At 44.3% G+C, this 18,488-nt stretch overlaps 1 protein-coding gene across 2 annotated transcripts; it reads left to right on the top strand.

The window, feature by feature from the left end:
- The first annotated feature begins 1 nt into the window (after window position 1).
- On the top strand, window positions 2–17,826 carry SSR1 (signal sequence receptor subunit 1). 2 transcript variants are annotated; one of them, XM_040432098.1, is made up of 9 exons: window positions 2–196; window positions 1,601–1,713; window positions 2,404–2,497; window positions 3,454–3,716; window positions 4,964–5,040; window positions 6,802–6,880; window positions 14,581–14,674; window positions 14,935–14,949; window positions 17,047–17,826. In XM_040432098.1, exons 1-9 carry the CDS (start codon window positions 130–132, stop codon window positions 17,112–17,114), a joined length of 870 nt encoding a protein of 289 aa, XP_040288032.1. In that variant the 5' UTR covers window positions 2–129; the 3' UTR covers window positions 17,115–17,826. The 2 variants fall into 2 exon arrangements, with proteins under 2 accessions (XP_040288032.1, XP_040288033.1); XM_040432099.1 differs by lacking the exon at window positions 14,935–14,949 and having other exon boundaries at window positions 3–196.
- Window positions 17,827–18,488: the final 662 nt, after the last annotated feature.

Here is an 18,488-nt window from a genome sequence, read left to right as displayed (position 1 = left end):
CCCTCCCATTTCTGGAGGATACGTATCACGTCGCCATTGAGTGAAGCGGCCTGATAGTAGTGTAAGAGGCGGCCACCACCTCTTCCTCCTCCCTGGACTTTACGGCTACGACACACACCGGACTCCGACATGACCCCTCTGCGCGGGCTGCTGCTTGTACTGCTGCTGGCCTTCCCGGTCACACTGCTGAGCAGAGGTATGTGCGTGCTCGGTGCGCTGTTTCCGGACTCGTGAGTGGTGGAAATGGCGCAGACCTTGCTATGGTTGGAAGCCCTGGTGTTGGCTGTATGTGTGTGTGTCTGCAGAGGGTCCTGTGTGTGGCAGGCCTATGGCTGACGTGTCACTCTGCGCCCCCCACTCATTCATTCCCCGGCTCCTCCCCCTACTCTGTACTGTGGGGTACATCGCCGGTAATGGGGGTACAGCCCCCCTAACTCCACTAGGCATTTAGATTTTTAAGGGGTGGCCAGGTCACGTTGTGGGGGGCCCTGCTGTGATCCCATTACTGTCTGGCAAGTATCTGACATAGTTTACACTTAAATCAATGGGTGGTCAGTGTAATCCCACCAGATGTCCATCTTGTGTATGGATAAGAGGAGACCCCCGGTGTTTTACCAAAATGACTGGTTGCATGGTGACCATAGAAATCAACGGGCAGTCAGTGTAATGTCACCATAATCTTGTAGCTGGGTACGAGGGGGACCCTGGTATTTTACCTGCTTTCAGAAGCAAAATGAATCATTATGTGGAGACCATAGAAATCAGTGGGCTGAGAGTGTAATCCCACCAGACGTAGATCTTGTAGCTGGAAAGGAGGAGACCCCCCAGTATTTTACCTGCTGTCAGAAGCAAAATGAATCATTATGTGGAGACCATAGAATTCAATGGACTGTGAGCGGGACAGCACCAGATGTTGATCTTGTAACTGGATAAGAGAGGGACCCCCTAGTATTTTCCTGCTGTCAGAAGCAAAATTGTTATATGAAGACCATAGAAATCAGTGGACTGTGAGTGGGATACCACCGGACACCAATCTTGTAGCTGGTTCAGTGGCCGTCAGAAGCGTAATGAATCATTATGTGGAGACCATAGAAGTCAATGGGCTGTGAGTGTAATACTCTAATGTAAAAGAGTACCCTGTAAACCTGGTAAGGGGCCCCTTTATAATGTATCACTTCACCATTTAGGAGAAGCCCTCACCTCACCTGCTTCTCTACAGTAGATACCCCTCCACATGGGACGGTGAGCAGATATAGCGGACTACATTATGTGGCCTAGTCCTCACAAGTCTTTCTTCGAGACGTCTGTGGATGAGATTAGTTTCCACGTATCCTCCTGGCTTGGAGGAGCTGCCGTGCACCTTCAGATCATTTTGCTCAACTTGCATGTCTTCTCTTGGCAAAGCTGTTGAGTTTATTTTGGACGTTCTTGAATGTCCTTCAAACAGTACTGAGCAGGTGATGTCTCCACACTTGATACGCTGGGCACCTCTGTGTTTTGGCCCTTTTCCATTCTAGTTGTAGAACTTTATATAAAATATCATGAATGACCTTTTGGATTGTCAGAAGCTCAAACACTTTCTCTGGATCTTTTCTACTAGGTCCATTAGTTGCTGCCCAAGATGCAACAGAAGATGAAGAAGCAATTGAAGACTCGGTAGTAGAAGACGATGATGATGAGGCTGAGGTGGAAGAAGATGAATCGACAGACTTGGTAAGTGTGCGAGTAGAGGAGGCATGGCGGCAGCTGTTACCTTGCAGCAATGTTGGCCTGGACTGTGGTCTGGCCAGTTTCTTCCCTCACTCCTAAAAGTAATGGTAGACATTAGCTTCCACCCCACGCCTTTATACCTAACCGATCTAATGACCATCACAAAGATAGACGACATCCAGACTACTCCTCAACATCTCCTGTCGAGGAGCAAGGCATGGATTTGAACCCATGTCTGGCTGACAATCAAGTCAAGTGTACGGCCTGCTGTAATGTCCCCGTGATGGCTATTAATTACATCATGGTCTCTCGTATGTACAGAGGCCAGTTCCTCACATGAGCATGTTTAGTCCTCATGATGGCCACATTTCCCAGACTGCTCGTCTGGCCCAAACTCACTGCTTTCTAGTGGCCTTGGTGTACTGGGCAGTAACTCACAGCATCATTGTGATCAAGTGATTTTGGGGTGAGATTAGCCGTGCCCTCACACAGACTTAGTCCGGAAAATTATGATAAAAACTTCAATGGACCTCAGCAGATGCCAAGTGTCAGCAGCACATAGCTAGGCTTGCTGGCCTCTTGGATCTTGTTTTTTTTTTTTTTTTTTTTTTTTTTTTTTGTAAACTATTTTCTGGAAGCCCGAAGTTTAAGGTCATAAATGCTGTAAAGTAATAAAAAAAAATGTTTTCACAGGCAGAAGACAAGGAGGAAGAAGAAGATTTAAGTTCTGGTGAACCAAAAGCCTCTCCCAATGCTGATACCACCATCTTGTTTGTCAAAGGCGAAGGTAGTTCATTTTGTCATCTGTAGTTTGTCCAATTGCTACTCCTGTTTCAGTAAAGGGGTTATCCATGAATTTCATATTGACGGCCTGTCCTCAATATCAAATGTTTGGGGGTCTGACTCCCGAGACCCCTGACTATTAGCTATGTGAGGAGGCCACAGCGCTCCATGAGCGTTTAGGTGTCTTCCTAGGCCAATGACCTCGCCATACATCAGTATCTGGCTTAGGTTCAGCTCACACCCATTGAAGTGAATGGTGCTGAGCTCCGGTACCAAGCACAGCCGCTGTACAACGTACAGCCGCTTGGTAAGCTGTGAGGAGGCCGTGGTGCTCAGGTCAGTGCCGCAGCTTCCTCAAATAGCAGAGAGCAGAAATAAGTCTGTGCCAGTCATCCGAAAAACCATAGTACATAGGAATGTCTCCTTAAAGGGCTTATCCGATTTCTGAAACATCTCTTCCTCCCCCATGTGCCGGGCCCTTCACAGGTAATGGCATCAGAGTGGACCATGATTGGGGCAAGTATATTACCTGTGAGGGGCCCGGCACATTGGGGGGGGGGGGGGGATGTTTCAGAAATCAGATAACCCCTTTAAAATATTATTTGCACTCACTCAGTTTTAAAGTTTTCCTACATTTTTGTACTAGTCAACCTCTAGTTGCTCTTCATCTACAAACCTATTCATTAAAGATGTCTGCTCCCTTGTAATAAATCTGCTATGTACTACGGGAGGGGGGGGGGGGGACCGGTGCATGGCTTGTTGGTGCAGTGTCACCAGGAGATGATCAGGTAAGCCTCCCATCCAAAATGATGTGACCGGATTCCTGAAAGCTGATCACTCTGAGGTTGGAATTATATAGAGTAGTACGACTAAAGCTTCCTTAGTGAATGATGTGTAAAATGCATGAGATACGGCCTCGCCTTACTCCTTAGATGTTCTTTCTATCTTCCACCTCTTTAGATTTCCCAGCTAATGATATTGTGAAGTTCCTTGTTGGCTTCACAAACAAGGGTACTGAAGACTTCGTTGTGGATTCGCTGGACGCCTCCTTCAGATACCCACAAGATTACCAGTTCTATATCCAGAACTTCACGGCTCTTCCTTTGAACACAGTCATTCCTCCTCAGAGGCAGGCCACCTTTGAATACTCTTTTATCCCTGCTGAACCGATGGGTGGACGTCCTTTTGGGCTGGTCATCAATTTGAATTATAAGGATGCGAGTGTAAGATTTCATTATTCTGTTTGTAAAGTGTTGAGAGGCTGCTAGGAAATATGGCGACTAAGGCAATGTCCTGTTGTCGGGGGTCTCTTAGCACAAATAGTATCGAGACCTTTTTTCTGCCAGGTAGAAGCTTCCGTTACCTCATTTAACCATATAACCCCATCCCACCTTTTAACAAAACCATACTTGCCTGCTCCCTGCCGCTTCATTCAGGCCCCCTTCTGCGGTCTTCAGGGTCCATCCGGACAGACAGGGTCATGTGTGCCGCTGCAGACAATGACTGGCCTCAGCAGTGATGTGTCCCCACAGTGGCACAAGATCCAGCAGTGATGTTCTACTTGGGAAGATGTCACCGCTGAGGCCAGTCATTGGCTGCAGCAGTGCATATGACCCCATCGGTCTGGAAGGAGTATTGTTTTTTTTTTCGACTGGTACAGTAGGCTGGGCTTGACATTTTTAAAAAAGTGCTGAAAACCCTTTCTAAAGTGTCGCAAATCAAATTCAAATTCACTTCAATGGGACGGATCCGTCTGTTCAAGTGACTACTACAGAGCCGTCCCATAGAAGTGAATGGGGACGCCATACTTGTAATTACACCTGCTCACCACTGCAATTGCTGCGGCGAGCAGGTAAACAGAACAGAGAAGGCAGCGCTTGTACAAGCGTTGCCTTCTCTTCAAACAGCAGATAGGCGGGGGTTTCGGAAGTCATTTCAATGCCGATCTGAAATTGATGAGGATTGGTAATCAATAGTAAAAAGCATGCAACCCCTTCCAACATTATAAACTTGTGGGTATTACCGTAGGAAACTGATATCTCACCACTGCCCCCCAAATCATGATAATGTAGGCAGTCACGTGATTTACTCACGTAGCTGCTGCCCTGAATGCATGATGTACATGTCTATCTAAACATGCATGGGGTGCCAGCATCCACTCTTTATAGCTGGAATTCATGGACAACAGAGGACCCTGAACTGGGGTGCGGTGATAAGATGGGGGGGGGCTGCTACACTATAGCGGATCCATTACAATGAACGGGGGCTAATCCAATGACAAGCTGAATGATCTGAAGAGAAGGAGAGTCTCAGAGCGATGCCTCAATTGGGGGTTGCAGTTTACAAGCCACAGGCTCCTGTGATTACATGTCTTAGTGATGTCTCCGCAGATATTTAACAGATTTTTTATTTATTTTTTTATTTTATTTTTAAGCTGATTTCTGAGTTGTTGTTTTTTACACCTTTCTAGGGAAATGCTTTCCAGGATGCCGTGTTCAATCAGACCGTGACTATAATTGAAAAGGAAGATGGTCTAGATGGAGAGACGTAAGTGGATAACAACTCCGCTAGTAATGAACAGGGATATTACTTATTTGTGCTGGATGGTCCAGTCGCACCACAACTTGGCTGCTGGAGCCCCAGCTGATGGACCACCACTAATTTTGCCATTCAAAGGATTTTTCACAAATTTCATACAAATGAAAGGAATTTCCTCTTTCACTGTGTCTTATATATTATGTAAATCATGCAAATGGCTCTGAGACCATGGGTTAAATACAGACCACTTTTGGACAATAGTTTTAAGTGGCTGCAGCTCTCACCTCTACCTTCAATCCATGAAGCACGGAAAAAAGGCCAGAACTGGGCCTTATAAGGCATCCAATGGAAAAAAGGGATCCAGCTTCTTATGGAATAAAAAAGGTTCTTTATTGGCTCATCATATAAAATCCACCAAAGTCACAGGAAAAGAACATCAAAGTGACGTGTTTCGGGCTACAGAATCCAGCCCTTCATCAAGACTTGTCTTGATGAAGGCCTGGATTCTGTAGCCCGAAACGCGTCACTTTGATGTTATTTTCCTGTGACTTTGGTGGATTTTATATGATGAGCCAATAAAGAACCTTTTTTATTCCATAAGAAGCTGGATCCCTTTTTTCCATTGGAGACCACTTTTGGAGAATCAGCTGGTTAATGGTGCATTTGATCATTACAGTGAAGATCTGTTTACTCATGTTTGTAAGGGATTTCCTTGATGAGATTGGGGTAGTCTGGGATTTGGATATTGACGGCCTGTCCTCTGCATAGGTCATCAATATCAGATCGGTGAGGACAGCCCCACTGATCAGCTGCTTCGGGATCTGAATGGGATCTGAGCTGCAGTAACCTGACGTGTAAGGCTACTTTCACACTGGCGGTTTGGTTTTTGTTTGTGAGATCCGTTCAGGGCTCTCACAAGCGGTCCAAAACGGATCAGTTTTGCCTTTAATGCATTCTGAATGGAAAAGGATCCGCTCAGAATGCATCAGTTTGGCTCCGTTTCGCCTCCATTCCGCTTTGGAGGCGGACACAAACGCTTGCATAGTTTTGGTGTCTGTCTGACGAAACAGAGCCAAACGTATCCGTCCTGCCACACAATGTAAGTCAATGGGGACGGCTCAGTTTTCACTGACACAATATGGTGCAATAGAAAACGGATCCGCCTCCCATTGACTTTCAATGGTGTTCAACGGATCCATGCGTTTGTATTGTCTGAACGGATGCGTCGTGCAAGATCCATGATGGATCCGCACCAAACGCGAGTGTGAAAGTAGCCTAACCTTGTAACTCCGGTTCCTTCCGCTGTGCAGTTCCTGGAGACGGCGGCTGCGCAAAACAGCTGATTGGTGTGTATGCTAGGTATCAGACCTGCACTGATTTCATATTGATTACCTATCCTGAGAATAGGCCATCATATTGTAAGTCTCAAAAAAAACCTGCTTTAAAGAAACATGCTTTTGGGTATCCAGTAAAAGGGTCCGGATGCTGGGAGCGCTGCTGTGCAGGGGGAAGCTTGGAGAGGGAGTCCAGCGCTGCAGCCCTTTCAAAGGTTGGACACCCATGGATGAAAAAAAGTGATGGCCTAACCCTTCAACGTGGTAGCACACTATAAGAATAGGAATGGCACTTCTCGTCAGTAATTACAGCCATTTTCTCCAGTCCATTGCTGATTCAATAACTAAACCCTTTCCCCAATATATGCATTACTTACTACAAATGTTGTGTGATTGTTTCTACTGTTAACTCCTGATATACCTTCTATCTTGGCAGAATCTTCATGTACTTATTCCTTTGTGGTCTTGGACTGCTCGCAGTTGTTGGTCTTCATCAGCTAATGGAGTCCAGAAAGGTAAACTGAGATTTTGCAGATTTTAACAGAAAGCTCTACCTGTAATCCTATAGTTATTTGTTCACGGTTGTACTTAAAACTGTCATTTGGCACCAGGGTTTAAAGGGGTTATCCAACCCCTATAATGCCCAGGACCCTCACACAGGTTACTTATACGTTATTTTTTTTTTTTTTCTGTCATGTATAACGGAAACAAGCAGAACCATTGCTCACATAGACATGTATTAGGACAGAGCAAAACGTAATGCCTCTTGAAGGCTTCTGTTTTGCATTCCGTCCTAGAATTCTGTTATAACGGAATTCAATAACACCGACGTGAACCTGCCCTAACCCTTTCCTGGTCGTGTGTTGGGTCTTTAAAGATGGCCGTAGCTGATGCCATAGCAACCTAGTGCCTGCTGTCTCAAACAGCAAACACCCGAGGCTAGTGCCAATCGCAGACTTATAAACCCCCTCAGATGCCGTGGTCAAATGTGGCCACTGCATCTGAGTGCAAAAACCCGTAAGCGCGCACTTCTGGGTGTGTACCAGCTCCCCCTAGCAAAGATCAATGGAGCCAGATTGTGTGTGCGGCAGTCTCTGTACTCCTGATTGATACGAGGCTACTACACATGGGTTCCTACGGCAGGAATATAGTGTAAGTCTCAGACCCCAGTGCTAATGTATTGGGATCTATGAGACGAGCAATATGATTGCTTATTCAAGTTCCCTATGATAACTATTCAAAAGTGTAAAAAATGTAAGTACATTTTTGAAAATTCAAATCCTTTCCCTGAAATAAAAATAAACTGTAAAAAAAAAATATATACTCACCTAAATTATTAGGAACACCATACTAATACGGTGTTGGACCCCCTTTTGCCTTCAGAACTGCCTTAATTCTACGTGGCATTGATTCAACAAGGTGCTGATAGCATTCTTTAGAAATGTTGGCCCATATTGATAGGATAGCATCTTGCAGTTGATGGAGATTTGAGGGATGCACATCCAGGGCACGAAGCTCCCGTTCCACCACATCCCAAAGATGCTCTATTGGGTTGAGATCTGGTGACTGTGGGGCCATTTTAGTACAGTGAACTCATTGTCATGTTCAAGAAACCAATTTGAAATGATTCGAGCTTTGTGACATGGTGCATTATCCTGCTGGAAGTAGCCATCAGAGGATGGATACATGTTCTCATTCTGTTTACGCCAAATTTGAACTCTACCATTTGAATGTCTCAACAGAAATCGAGACTCAGACCAGGCAACATTTTTCCAGTCTTCAACAGTCCAATTTTGGTGAGCTCGTGTAAATTGTAGCCTCTTTTTCCTATCTGTAGTGGAGATGAGTGGTACCCGGTGGGGTCTTCTGCTGTTGTAGCCCATCCGCCTCAAGGTTGTGCGTGTTGTGGCTTCACAAATGCTTTGCTGCATACCTCTTTTATAACAAGTGGTTATTTAAGTCAACGTTGCTCTTCTATCAGCTTGAATCAGTCGGCCCATTCTCCTCTGACCTCTAGCATCCACAAGGTATTTTTGCCCACAGGACTGCCGCATACTGGATGTTTTTCCCTTTTCACACCATTCTTTGTAAACCCTAGAAATGGTTGTGCGTGAAAATCCCAGTAACTGAGCAGATTGTGAAATACTCAGACCGGCCCGTCTGGCACCAACAACCATGCCACGCTCAAAATTGCTTAAAGAGGACCTTTCACTTGTATAAACTATGTGAACTGAGTATGCTGCCATATAGAGCGGCGCCCGGGGATCTCACTGCACTTACTATTATCCCCGGGCGCCGATCCGTTCTCCCGTTATAGGCTCCGGTACCTTTGTTCTTTAAGTTATAGTAGGCGGTGTCTTCCCTTGTCCTGTGGGCGTCTCCTTCTCCTAGGCTGCAGCGCTGGCCAATCGCAGCGCACAGCTCACAGCCTGGGAGGTTTTTTTCACCCAGGCTGTGAGCTGTGCGCTGCGATTGGCCAGCGCTGCAGCCTAGGAGAAGGAGACGCCCACAGGACAAGGGAAGACCCGCCTACTATAACTTAAGGAGCAAAGGCACCGGAGCCTATAACGGGAGAACGGAGCGGCGCCCGGGGATAATAGTAAGTGCAGTGAGATCCCCAGGCGCCGCTCTATATGGCAGCATACTCGGTTCACATAGTTTATAGAAGTGAAAGGTCCTCTTTAAATCACCTTTCTTTCCCATTATGACATTCAGTTTGGAGTTCAGGAGATTGTCTTGACCAGGAGCACCCCCCTAAATGCATTGAAGCAACTGCCATGTGATTGGTTGACTAGATAATTGCATTAATGAGAAATGGAACAGGTGTTCCTAATAATTCTTTAGGTGAGTGTATGTTAACATCATGGGCATCACTGCGCATACTATTAATATATACAAGTCCTCATATGGCTATGTGAATGGAAGAATAAATGGCTCCATGAAGGCAGGGATTAAAACATGAAACTGGAAAATCTCTCCATCAGCAATTGGTATAAATGAGTGTTTATGAGCTGTTAGGAAAGTACTGATAAGGGTTACTGATTGAGTTGGCAGAATGCACAGTCTGCAGTCAGTGAAACTTGCAAGCTGTTGAAGAAAAACTGTTGAAATATTTTTAATGAAGACCAATTGGAAACTTGATTTATAGCTCAAGATAAGCTGAATGAAATAATTATAAAACAAGGTGTCCATAGTCTTTAAAGCAGGCATCCTCAAACTGCGGCCCTCCAGCTGTTGCAAAACTACAACTCCCACAATGCCCTGCTGTAGGCTGATACCTGTAGGCTGTTCGGGCATGCTGGGAGTTGTAGTTTTGCAACAGCTGGAGGGCCGCAGTTTGAGGATGCCTGCTTTAAAGGGTTCTGCAGTTATTTTAAACTGATGATCTAAGACGCCCAGTGACGTCACCACTATTATCAATGGCCTCCTGGGCACGGCTAAGCTCCATTCAAGTGAACAGAGCTTAGCCGCGCCCAGATCAGTGATGCTAGTCGTGACGTCACTGGGCCTGCGGTAAACAGCAAGAAGGCCGCGGCGCTACTGCCAGCCCCGCTGTCTTCTCAAACAGCTGATCGGTGGGGCTCCTGAGTGTCAGACCCCTGCCTATCAGTTGCTGATAATCTATCCAGAGGATAGATAATCAGTTTAAAATAACTGTAGAACTCCTTTCAAGAGGACCTTTCACCGATCCTGACATTGTGAACTAAGTATCATGACATATACAGCGGCGCCCAGGGATCTCACAGCACTTACTATTATCCCTGGGCGCCGCTCCGTTCTCCCGTTATGTCCTCCGGTATGTTCGGGGACTTGGTTATTTTTAGCGGTGTCTGCCCTTGTTCTGCGGGTGTCTCCTTCTCCTAGGCCAGGCATGCTCAACCTGCGGCCCTCCAGCTGTTGGAAAACTACAACTCCCATAATTTCCAGACAGCCTACAGAAGGGCATGGTGGGAGTTGTAGTTTTACAACAGCTGGAGGGCCGCAAGTTGATCATCCCTGTCCTAGGCTTCAGCGCAGAGCTCACAGCCTGGGAGAAAAAAAACTCCCAGGCTGTGAGCTCTGCGATTGGCCAGCGCTACAGCCTAGGAGAAGGAGACGCCTGCAGAACAAGGGCAGTCTCCTCCTACTATAACCAAGTCCCCGAACATACCGGAGGACATAACGGGAGAACGGAGCGGCAACAGGGATAATAAGTGCAGTTAGATCCCTGGACGCCGCTGTATAGGTCACGATACTTAGTTCACAATGTCAGGATCGGTGAAAGGTCCTCTTTAACCACCTCAGCCCCCAGTGCTTAAACACCCTTAATGACCAGACCACTTTTTACACTTCTGACCTACACTACTTTCACGGTTTATTGCTCGGTCATGCAACTTACCACCCAAATGAATTTTACCTCCTTTTCTTCTCACAAATACAGCTTTCTTTTGGTGGTATTTGATTGCTGCTAAGATTTTTCATTTTTCCGATATTAATCAAAATATGCCGCATTTTTCAAAAAAAGTGTATTTTTAACTTTCTCTGGTTAAATTGTTCAAATATAATTACATTTCTATACAAGTTTGTTTTAGAATTTATTGTGCTACATGTCTTTGATAAAAAAAAATCCAATAAGTGTATATTTATTGGTTTGCGCAAAAGTTATAGCGTTTACAAACTATGGTACAGAAATGTGAAGTGAATTGAATTGAAGCAGCTCTGACTTTCTGAGCACCTGTCATGTTTCTTGAGGTGCTAGAATGGCAGGATATTATAAATACCCCCCAAATGACCCTATTTTACAAAGAAGATACCCCAAAGTATTCGCGGAGGGGCATGGTGAGTTCATGTATGATTTAATTTTTTTTTCACAAGTTAGCGGAAAATGTCACTTAAAAAATAGAGAAAAAATAAAGTTTCCAAAATAAACTTCTGGCAAAAGAAATAAAAAATCTCCCACGGACTCACTATGCCCCTCAGTGAATACCTTGGGGTGTCTACTTTCCGAAATGGGGTCATTTGTGGGGTGTGTTTACTGTTCTGGCATTTTGGGCGGGGCTAAATTGTGAGCAACCCTGTAAAGCCTAAAGGTACTAGTTGGACTTTTGGCCCCTTTACGCACCTAGGCTGCAAAAAAGTGTCACACATGTGGTATCGCCGTACTCAGGAGAAGTAGGGCAATGTGTTTTGGGGTGTATTTTTACATATTTCTCTCACCCAGCATCGGTATACCTCTGTAAATTGACAACTTTGTATAATTTTTTTTTTTTTTAAGTTGTCATTTACAGAGATTTCTCACACACGGTATGGGTATATGTAAAAATACACCCCAACACACATTGCTCTACTTCTCCTGAGTACGGCGATACCACATGTGTGACACTTTTGCAGCCTAGGTGCGCAAAGGGGCCCAAATTCCAATGAGTACTTTTAGGATTTCACAGGGCCCCTAAAATACCAGGGCAGTATAAATACCCCACAAGTGACCCCATTTTGGAAAGACATCCCAAGGTATTCCGTGAGGGGCATGGCGAGTTCATAGAAGATTATATTTTTTTTTTGGCACAAGTTAGTGGAAATTTATTTATTTTTTTCTCACAAAGTCTTCCTTTCCGCTAACTTGTGACAAAAAGTTCAATCTTTCATGGACTCAATATGCCCCTCAGCAAATACCTTGGGGTGTCTTCTTTCCAAAATGGGGTCATTTGTGGGGTGTTTGTACTGCCCTGGCATTTGAGGGTCTCCGCAATCATTACATGTATGGCCAGCATTAGGAGTTTCTGCTATTCTCCTTAGGCCTCATGCACACGACCGTTGTTTGGGTCCGCATCCGAGCCGCCACACTCCGTGTGCTCTCCGCATCCGAGGCTCCGTTCCGCGGCCCCGCTAAAAAAATATAACATGTCCTATTCTTGTCCGTGCTTTGCTGACAAGATTAGGCATTTATATTGCCGGCTTCCGTTCCGCAAATTGCGGAAGTCAACACGGGCGCCTTCCGTTTTTTGCGCATCCGCGGTTTGCGGACCGCAAAAAACGGCACTGTCGTGTGCATGAGGCCTTATATTGAGCATACGGGTAATGATATATATATTTTTTTCGTTCAGCCTCTGGGCTGAAAGAAAAAATGAACGGCACAGATTTCTTCATTCGCATCGATCAATGTGGATGAAAAAATCTCTGCCAAAAAATGTGCAAAAAAAAAAAGCTGCGATCGCTAATAAAGATCCAAAAAGCTCAAAAGTGATCTTTATAGCGCCGCAGTGATTTTACGGTGTTTTTGCAGTGATCAGAAAAAAAACATTTGTCACTGCGGTGGGGCGGGCTGAACGCAAGTGTGCGCACAAGATCAGGCCTGATCGGGCGAACACTGCGTTTTTTGTAGAGCCTAAGGTGACCCTAATGTACTGATGTATAGATCTGATTGCGATCAGTCTTGATCACTTACAGATACTATATAGTACTAGTGCTGATTAGCGACAGCCATGACGCTAATCAGCGACTAATCAGGGACTGCGGTGCGGTGGGGCGCTAACTACCTAACAAGTGGCTAACTGGCGGTGATAAGGGACCCTTAGGCTCCATTCACACGTCCGCAATTCTCTTCCGCATTTTGCGGAACGTAATTGCGGACCCATTCATTTCTATGGGGACAGACTTTGTCCCGCTCGGATCTGGAATTGCGGATCTGCACTTCCGGGTCCGCACTTACGTTCCGCAAAAGGAAGGGCAAAAGTGCAGCGGAATGCTACACCCAAGATAAAATAGGTGCGCATTCACACTTGAAGGTGCCACTCCCTCAAGCAAATACTACATAGACAAAAAAATCACAGAAAAAACTAAGATAAAAACATCCTGCACGGTATGATATATAAATGTGCGAATGACTGTACTTACATTTTTTTTTTTTAAATCAATGCTAATATAATGAACTATAGATTAAATGGCAAATAAAATGTGAGAAACGTTGATAATTTTGGCAGCCAAAAGAAAAGTTTGGGCTGTTAAACAACTAAATGCACAAATTGCTAAAAAAAAAAAGGCTGGCCATTTAGGGCCAAAATAATCTGGCCAGTGAAGAGTTAAAGGAGTTTGCCAGCAGTTTTAGGCTACATGCGCATGAACATTGTTTGTGTCCGTTCAGTTTTTTTAGGATGCGGACCTATTCATTTCAATGGGTCCGCATAAAATGTGGACAGCACACAGTGTGCTGTCCGCATCAGTATGTCTTTTCCAGTAGCCCCGCAAAAAAAATTAGAACATGTCCTATTCTTGTCCGTTTTAGGCATTGTTACAATGGATCCGCAAAATAAAAAAATGGATATCTGCGGTAGTTAACCCCTCAGGTGCCATGGATCGCAGCTACCGCTCATAGAGGTCGGGAGCCAGCTATTTGATTCTGCAGCCAGCACCCACCTCCTGTATATGAATTAATGAGTTATCTTCATTGGTGGCGCAGTGGCCACAGGGTCCCCTCTCCCCCTCCTCCTCAGTGGCAGTTCCCATCGGAGCCCCAGCAGTGTAATCTTGGGGCTCCGATCGGTTACCATGGCAGCCAGGACGCTATTGAAGCCCTGGCTGCCATAGTCGGCTCCCTTGCTGCTGTGTACACTATGCACAGGGCAGCAGGGAGAGTGTGAGGTCCTATTCACCCTGATAGAGCTCTATCAGGGTGAATGGGACAAGGGTTCTAGTCCCTAAGGGGGCTAATAGTTTAAAAATAAAAAAAACACACCAAAATATTAATTATAAATGAAAAAGAAAGATTTACAAAAAACAACTACATGTTAACAATAAACATTCGTTTTCAGCAGATTTGTGTAGGAATTTTTTTTTTTTTTCCAAAATTGAAAATTCACAGAATATTGGTATAAATTATCGGCCTGAAAGTTCAGATTATCGGTATCTGCCCTAAAAAAAATCAATATCGGTCGATTCCCTACACAGGAGTGCCAATGTCTTCTCAAAATGGCTGATCGGCGGGGGTCCTGGTTGTCCTGAGGATAGGTCAGCTGTAAAAATAAAAATCCTGGAAACCCCTTTTAATATACCCTGCTCAGTTTACTTCATTTGTGAAATCCCGGAATCTTTGTAAATGCTTTGTCCAGAAGGGAAGAAAAGTAAATGAACGCATTCCGCGTTGTACACGACCAACATAGACTATATAATGGATGTCTGTGGAATCGCTCTATGTATGTCGTATGACCGTATGTAAATGCTTGTGCTTTCACATCTGCAGAGAAAGCGACCTGCCCAAAAAGTGGAGATGGGCACATCCAACCAAAACGATGTTGACATGAGCTGGATTCCCGCTGAGACTTTGAGCCAAATCAGTATGTATTCTATGTCCATTGAATGTTCTTCACTTGCTGTGCTAGTAGCACTTACGGCTTTTCTGCTGAGACGTGAGCTTGTGCTGTATGAGATACCAGTGTCATTGCATGTCATAAGCCGGCAGTGCTAGTAGGATCGTTACTGGTTTCTGTTTTTCACTGCAGTATCTGTCCTTATTGCCCTGTTCTCTTCTCTAATACTTCTTGCTGTTTTTTTTTTTTTTGTTTTTGTTTTTTCTTTTGCCTCCTTGCGACTTCAGTGCAAAGTAGACGAGGTGAGACTTCTTAAATGTCTGAGTGAACCACAGTTATGTTTCTGCATTGCTGGTGATCTTAGCTGTTATAATGTGCTGTAAAGCTGGCCATAGATGTAACAATTTGTCAGTGATACCTTGAGCAGAGCATTGTCTGGAATACGCATAGGAAAAAATAGACCAAACACAAACTTATGGGAAAAATCATTTATTTCCCTCCGAACTATTGTGCGTTGCCCACCTGTATTGTTCTTGGACGATGGTAAGCCATGCCGCTAGTGAAAACGTTTTTAAGGCCTCATGCACGCAACCATATTTGTTTTGCAGTCTGGAAAATAAGAATACAGTCCATGTTGTATCTGCATTTTGTTCTCTCTTGGAACTGACATAAGGATGATCTGTGTGCCATCCACATCCATATGGCCATTCTACAAGATTGAATATGTCTGTAAAATGCAGACCATGGACCTATTGCAGTTAATGGGTCCACAAAAACATCATAGACTGCATCCGTATTTTGAAGATCACAAAACGTATACGGACGTGTGCCTGAGGCCTAACGCGTGACGTCCGGGGTAAAATGCGGGTGCGTTGTGGGAAAACGCACAATTTTTTTTTTTTTTTCTCCCTACGAGTGCAAAGCTTTTTAATCCGTTTTGCACGTGCGTGAGAAAAAATCGGCATGTTTGGTACCCAGACCCGAACCTGGACTTCTTCACAGAAGTTTGAGTTAGGTGTTGTGTAGATTTTATTATTTTCCCTTCTAACATGGTTATAAGGGAAAATAATAGCATTCTTAATACAGAATGCTTACTAAATTGTCCATTGAGGGGTTAAAGAATAATAAACAAATTAAACTCGCCCCATCCACTTGGTCGCGTACCGGATCTCCTCTTTCTTCAGGACCTGGCAAAGGGACCTTTTGACGTCACTGCACTCCTCATCACATGGTCCATCACCATGGTGATGGACCATGTGATGAGCGCAGTGACGTCACCAAAGGTCCTTTTCCTCCCAGGTCATCAAAGAAGAAAGAGGAGAAGCCGGGCAGCGCAAACAAGTGGATGAGGGAAGTTTATTTTTATTTAATTTTTTTGACCCCTCCATCCCTAATTTACCTAGCACTCTGTAAGAATGCTATTTTCTTTCCCTTATAACCATGTTATAAGAGAAAAGAATAAAGATCGGGTCCTCATCCCGATCGTCACTTAGCAACAGTGCGTGAAAATCGCACCGCATCCGCACTTGCATGTGATTTTCACGCAACCCCATTCACTTCTATGGGGCCTGCGTTGCGTGAAAAATGCATAATATAGAGCATGCTGCGATTTTTGGCAAGGCTACAGAACGGAGCATTAAATTGATCGGGTCCGCACCCAAGCCACAAAAAAAATGCGGCTCGGATGTGGAACCAAACCTTTTGTGTGCATGTAGCCTGATGGTGCAGTTTTCCACTGACTAAAATGGATCTTCCTTTATACCGATGATCTTTACATCTGTGGCCAATGACGTGTGGAAATGTGTTTGCACTTAGGATGCACACAGCTTGTAGTACCTCTAAAAATGTCTTTCTGCATGATATGACTGAGTATATGTACACATAGCGTATATACTGCAAATGTGCATGTGTCTCAACCACACGCTGCAAAAAAAAACTGCAGCAGAAATTGACCTGCTTTGTGGATTTTAAAGCAGTAGCATGTCAATTTAGGTATGTTCACACATTGCAGATATTCTGCGTGGACTCCACATGGCAAATCCGCAACAAAGTACTGGCACCACTCCATATCTTGAAGATTGTGGACCCATTGAAGTCAATGGGTCCACACCCGTGAGACGGAGTGCATACGGCCAGTGCCCTGATGTGTGCAATACGGGCACACACGCTTGTGTGCATGAGCCCTTATGCAGTGTGTGAAATCTGTGGAAAGTCCACGACAAATCTGGATTTAACACTTGATGGTTAACCTGTAGAAATGCCGCAAATCCACTGCAGAATTTCCGTGTGGTTGTACCCTTAATGTATCTGCAAGGTGATGTGCATGTTTTACCCTTGTGAGGTCAGAAAGCTTTGTCCATCTGCACAGTAAAAAAAAAACAATTTCCCTTTTCTTGTAGATAAAGCTTCACCAAGACGCTCTCCACGCAAAAGAGCCCAGAAACGATCAGCGGGATCTGATGAATAAACAGACTTTGCGATCTTCTAAAAATCCTCTTTCCACTAATACTGGCCCCTCCTGTCCAGGATAGATAACATCTGACATCCATAATGGAAAAGTGGAGTGGGATGTGAAGTTGTAAAATGTTGAAAATCATTGACTGCAATTTCTTTTTTTTTTTTTTTCTTTCTTTTTTTTAAGGAATTTTGAGCCCTCATGTAAGCCAATAGATCACGCACCCAGGATCTTGAAGTACCATACTACAAATCATTGAAATCCTAAGTTGCATGACTTCATCCCTCATTGGCCCATGTGTACAGTGTGGGAGCAATGTGACTTTGGCAGATTTTTAACCTTTTCTGTTTTTGTATCTTGGCCAAAGCAAGCTGCAGTATATATTGGTTGTAGCCCTGCTCCTCGACGTGCCGGTTTTCTCAGACCCGGTCAGTGCATTTTGCTCCTATTCTAACATTCTCTCTGCTGGGGGAGACTCCAAGTTTGCAGCTGGGTGTAATTGTGCAAAGACTATGAATATCTTGGCTTATAATGGTTGTGTGGAAAATTACACAAAGTTTTTTTTAAAAAGATAATCATTAAAAAAAAAAAAAAACCTGGTCTCCGTGCGGCTGGGTGGAAATGTTCAGAGAACAAAGCTTACATTTTGTCAATTTGCCATTTGACAGTCTGCCTGCAAGTGTTCAAAGAAATAAATTCTTAAATAAAGTTAAAACTCCATTTTGTAAAGCTGCCTAACTTTTATGTAAGCCTAAGTGGTAACTTTTAGGTTTTTCAGTATGTTCACTGACTTCATGTTATGCTTGGTTGGGTGGTGTCACACAGGGATTTCCTGTTTTGTTGAATCCCTGTCACGCGCGGTCTCTTCTGGCACTTCACTAGATATAGTACCTCTTGTGCCTGGAGTGTTCGCCCTTGAAGACCTTCCAAAATGATATTATTGAAAGATTGACTAATGATGATGCACCGGAGTTCACAGGCTTGTGCACAGGCCGAGCACTACACTTGTGTGCCTTGGGCAGTTTTAGCGGCTCATCGTGCAAGTGGCCGTTTCTGAGAAATGGGGTGTGACCTATAAAGTTGGATGCACCGGATTTATCGTCCAATATCAGTCCTTTTGTATAGGGGCCAGAGCTACAATTTATTCCGATTTTTAAATTGAGTTCCAAATCCTAAAAATAGAAAATCAACCTAGAAAGTTTGAATTAAAAATGGCATTTAAATACATAAAAACCAAGTGCTGTACATTAACCATACGTGTACAGTGCAGGATTAAAGGCTATTTGCACCTTTTTGGGGGCAATTTTCTAATTCTTGCATTGTACTCATTTTGAGCTGAAAATATTTTTTAATTGGTCTTTATTAAAAATGACTTCTTTTTTTTCC

The sequence above is a fragment of the Bufo bufo genome, chromosome 5 (assembly GCF_905171765.1).
Source record: "Bufo bufo chromosome 5, aBufBuf1.1, whole genome shotgun sequence".
NCBI lineage: Eukaryota > Metazoa > Chordata > Amphibia > Anura > Bufonidae > Bufo > Bufo bufo.
This window is presented reverse-complemented; position numbering and strand designations above follow the sequence as displayed.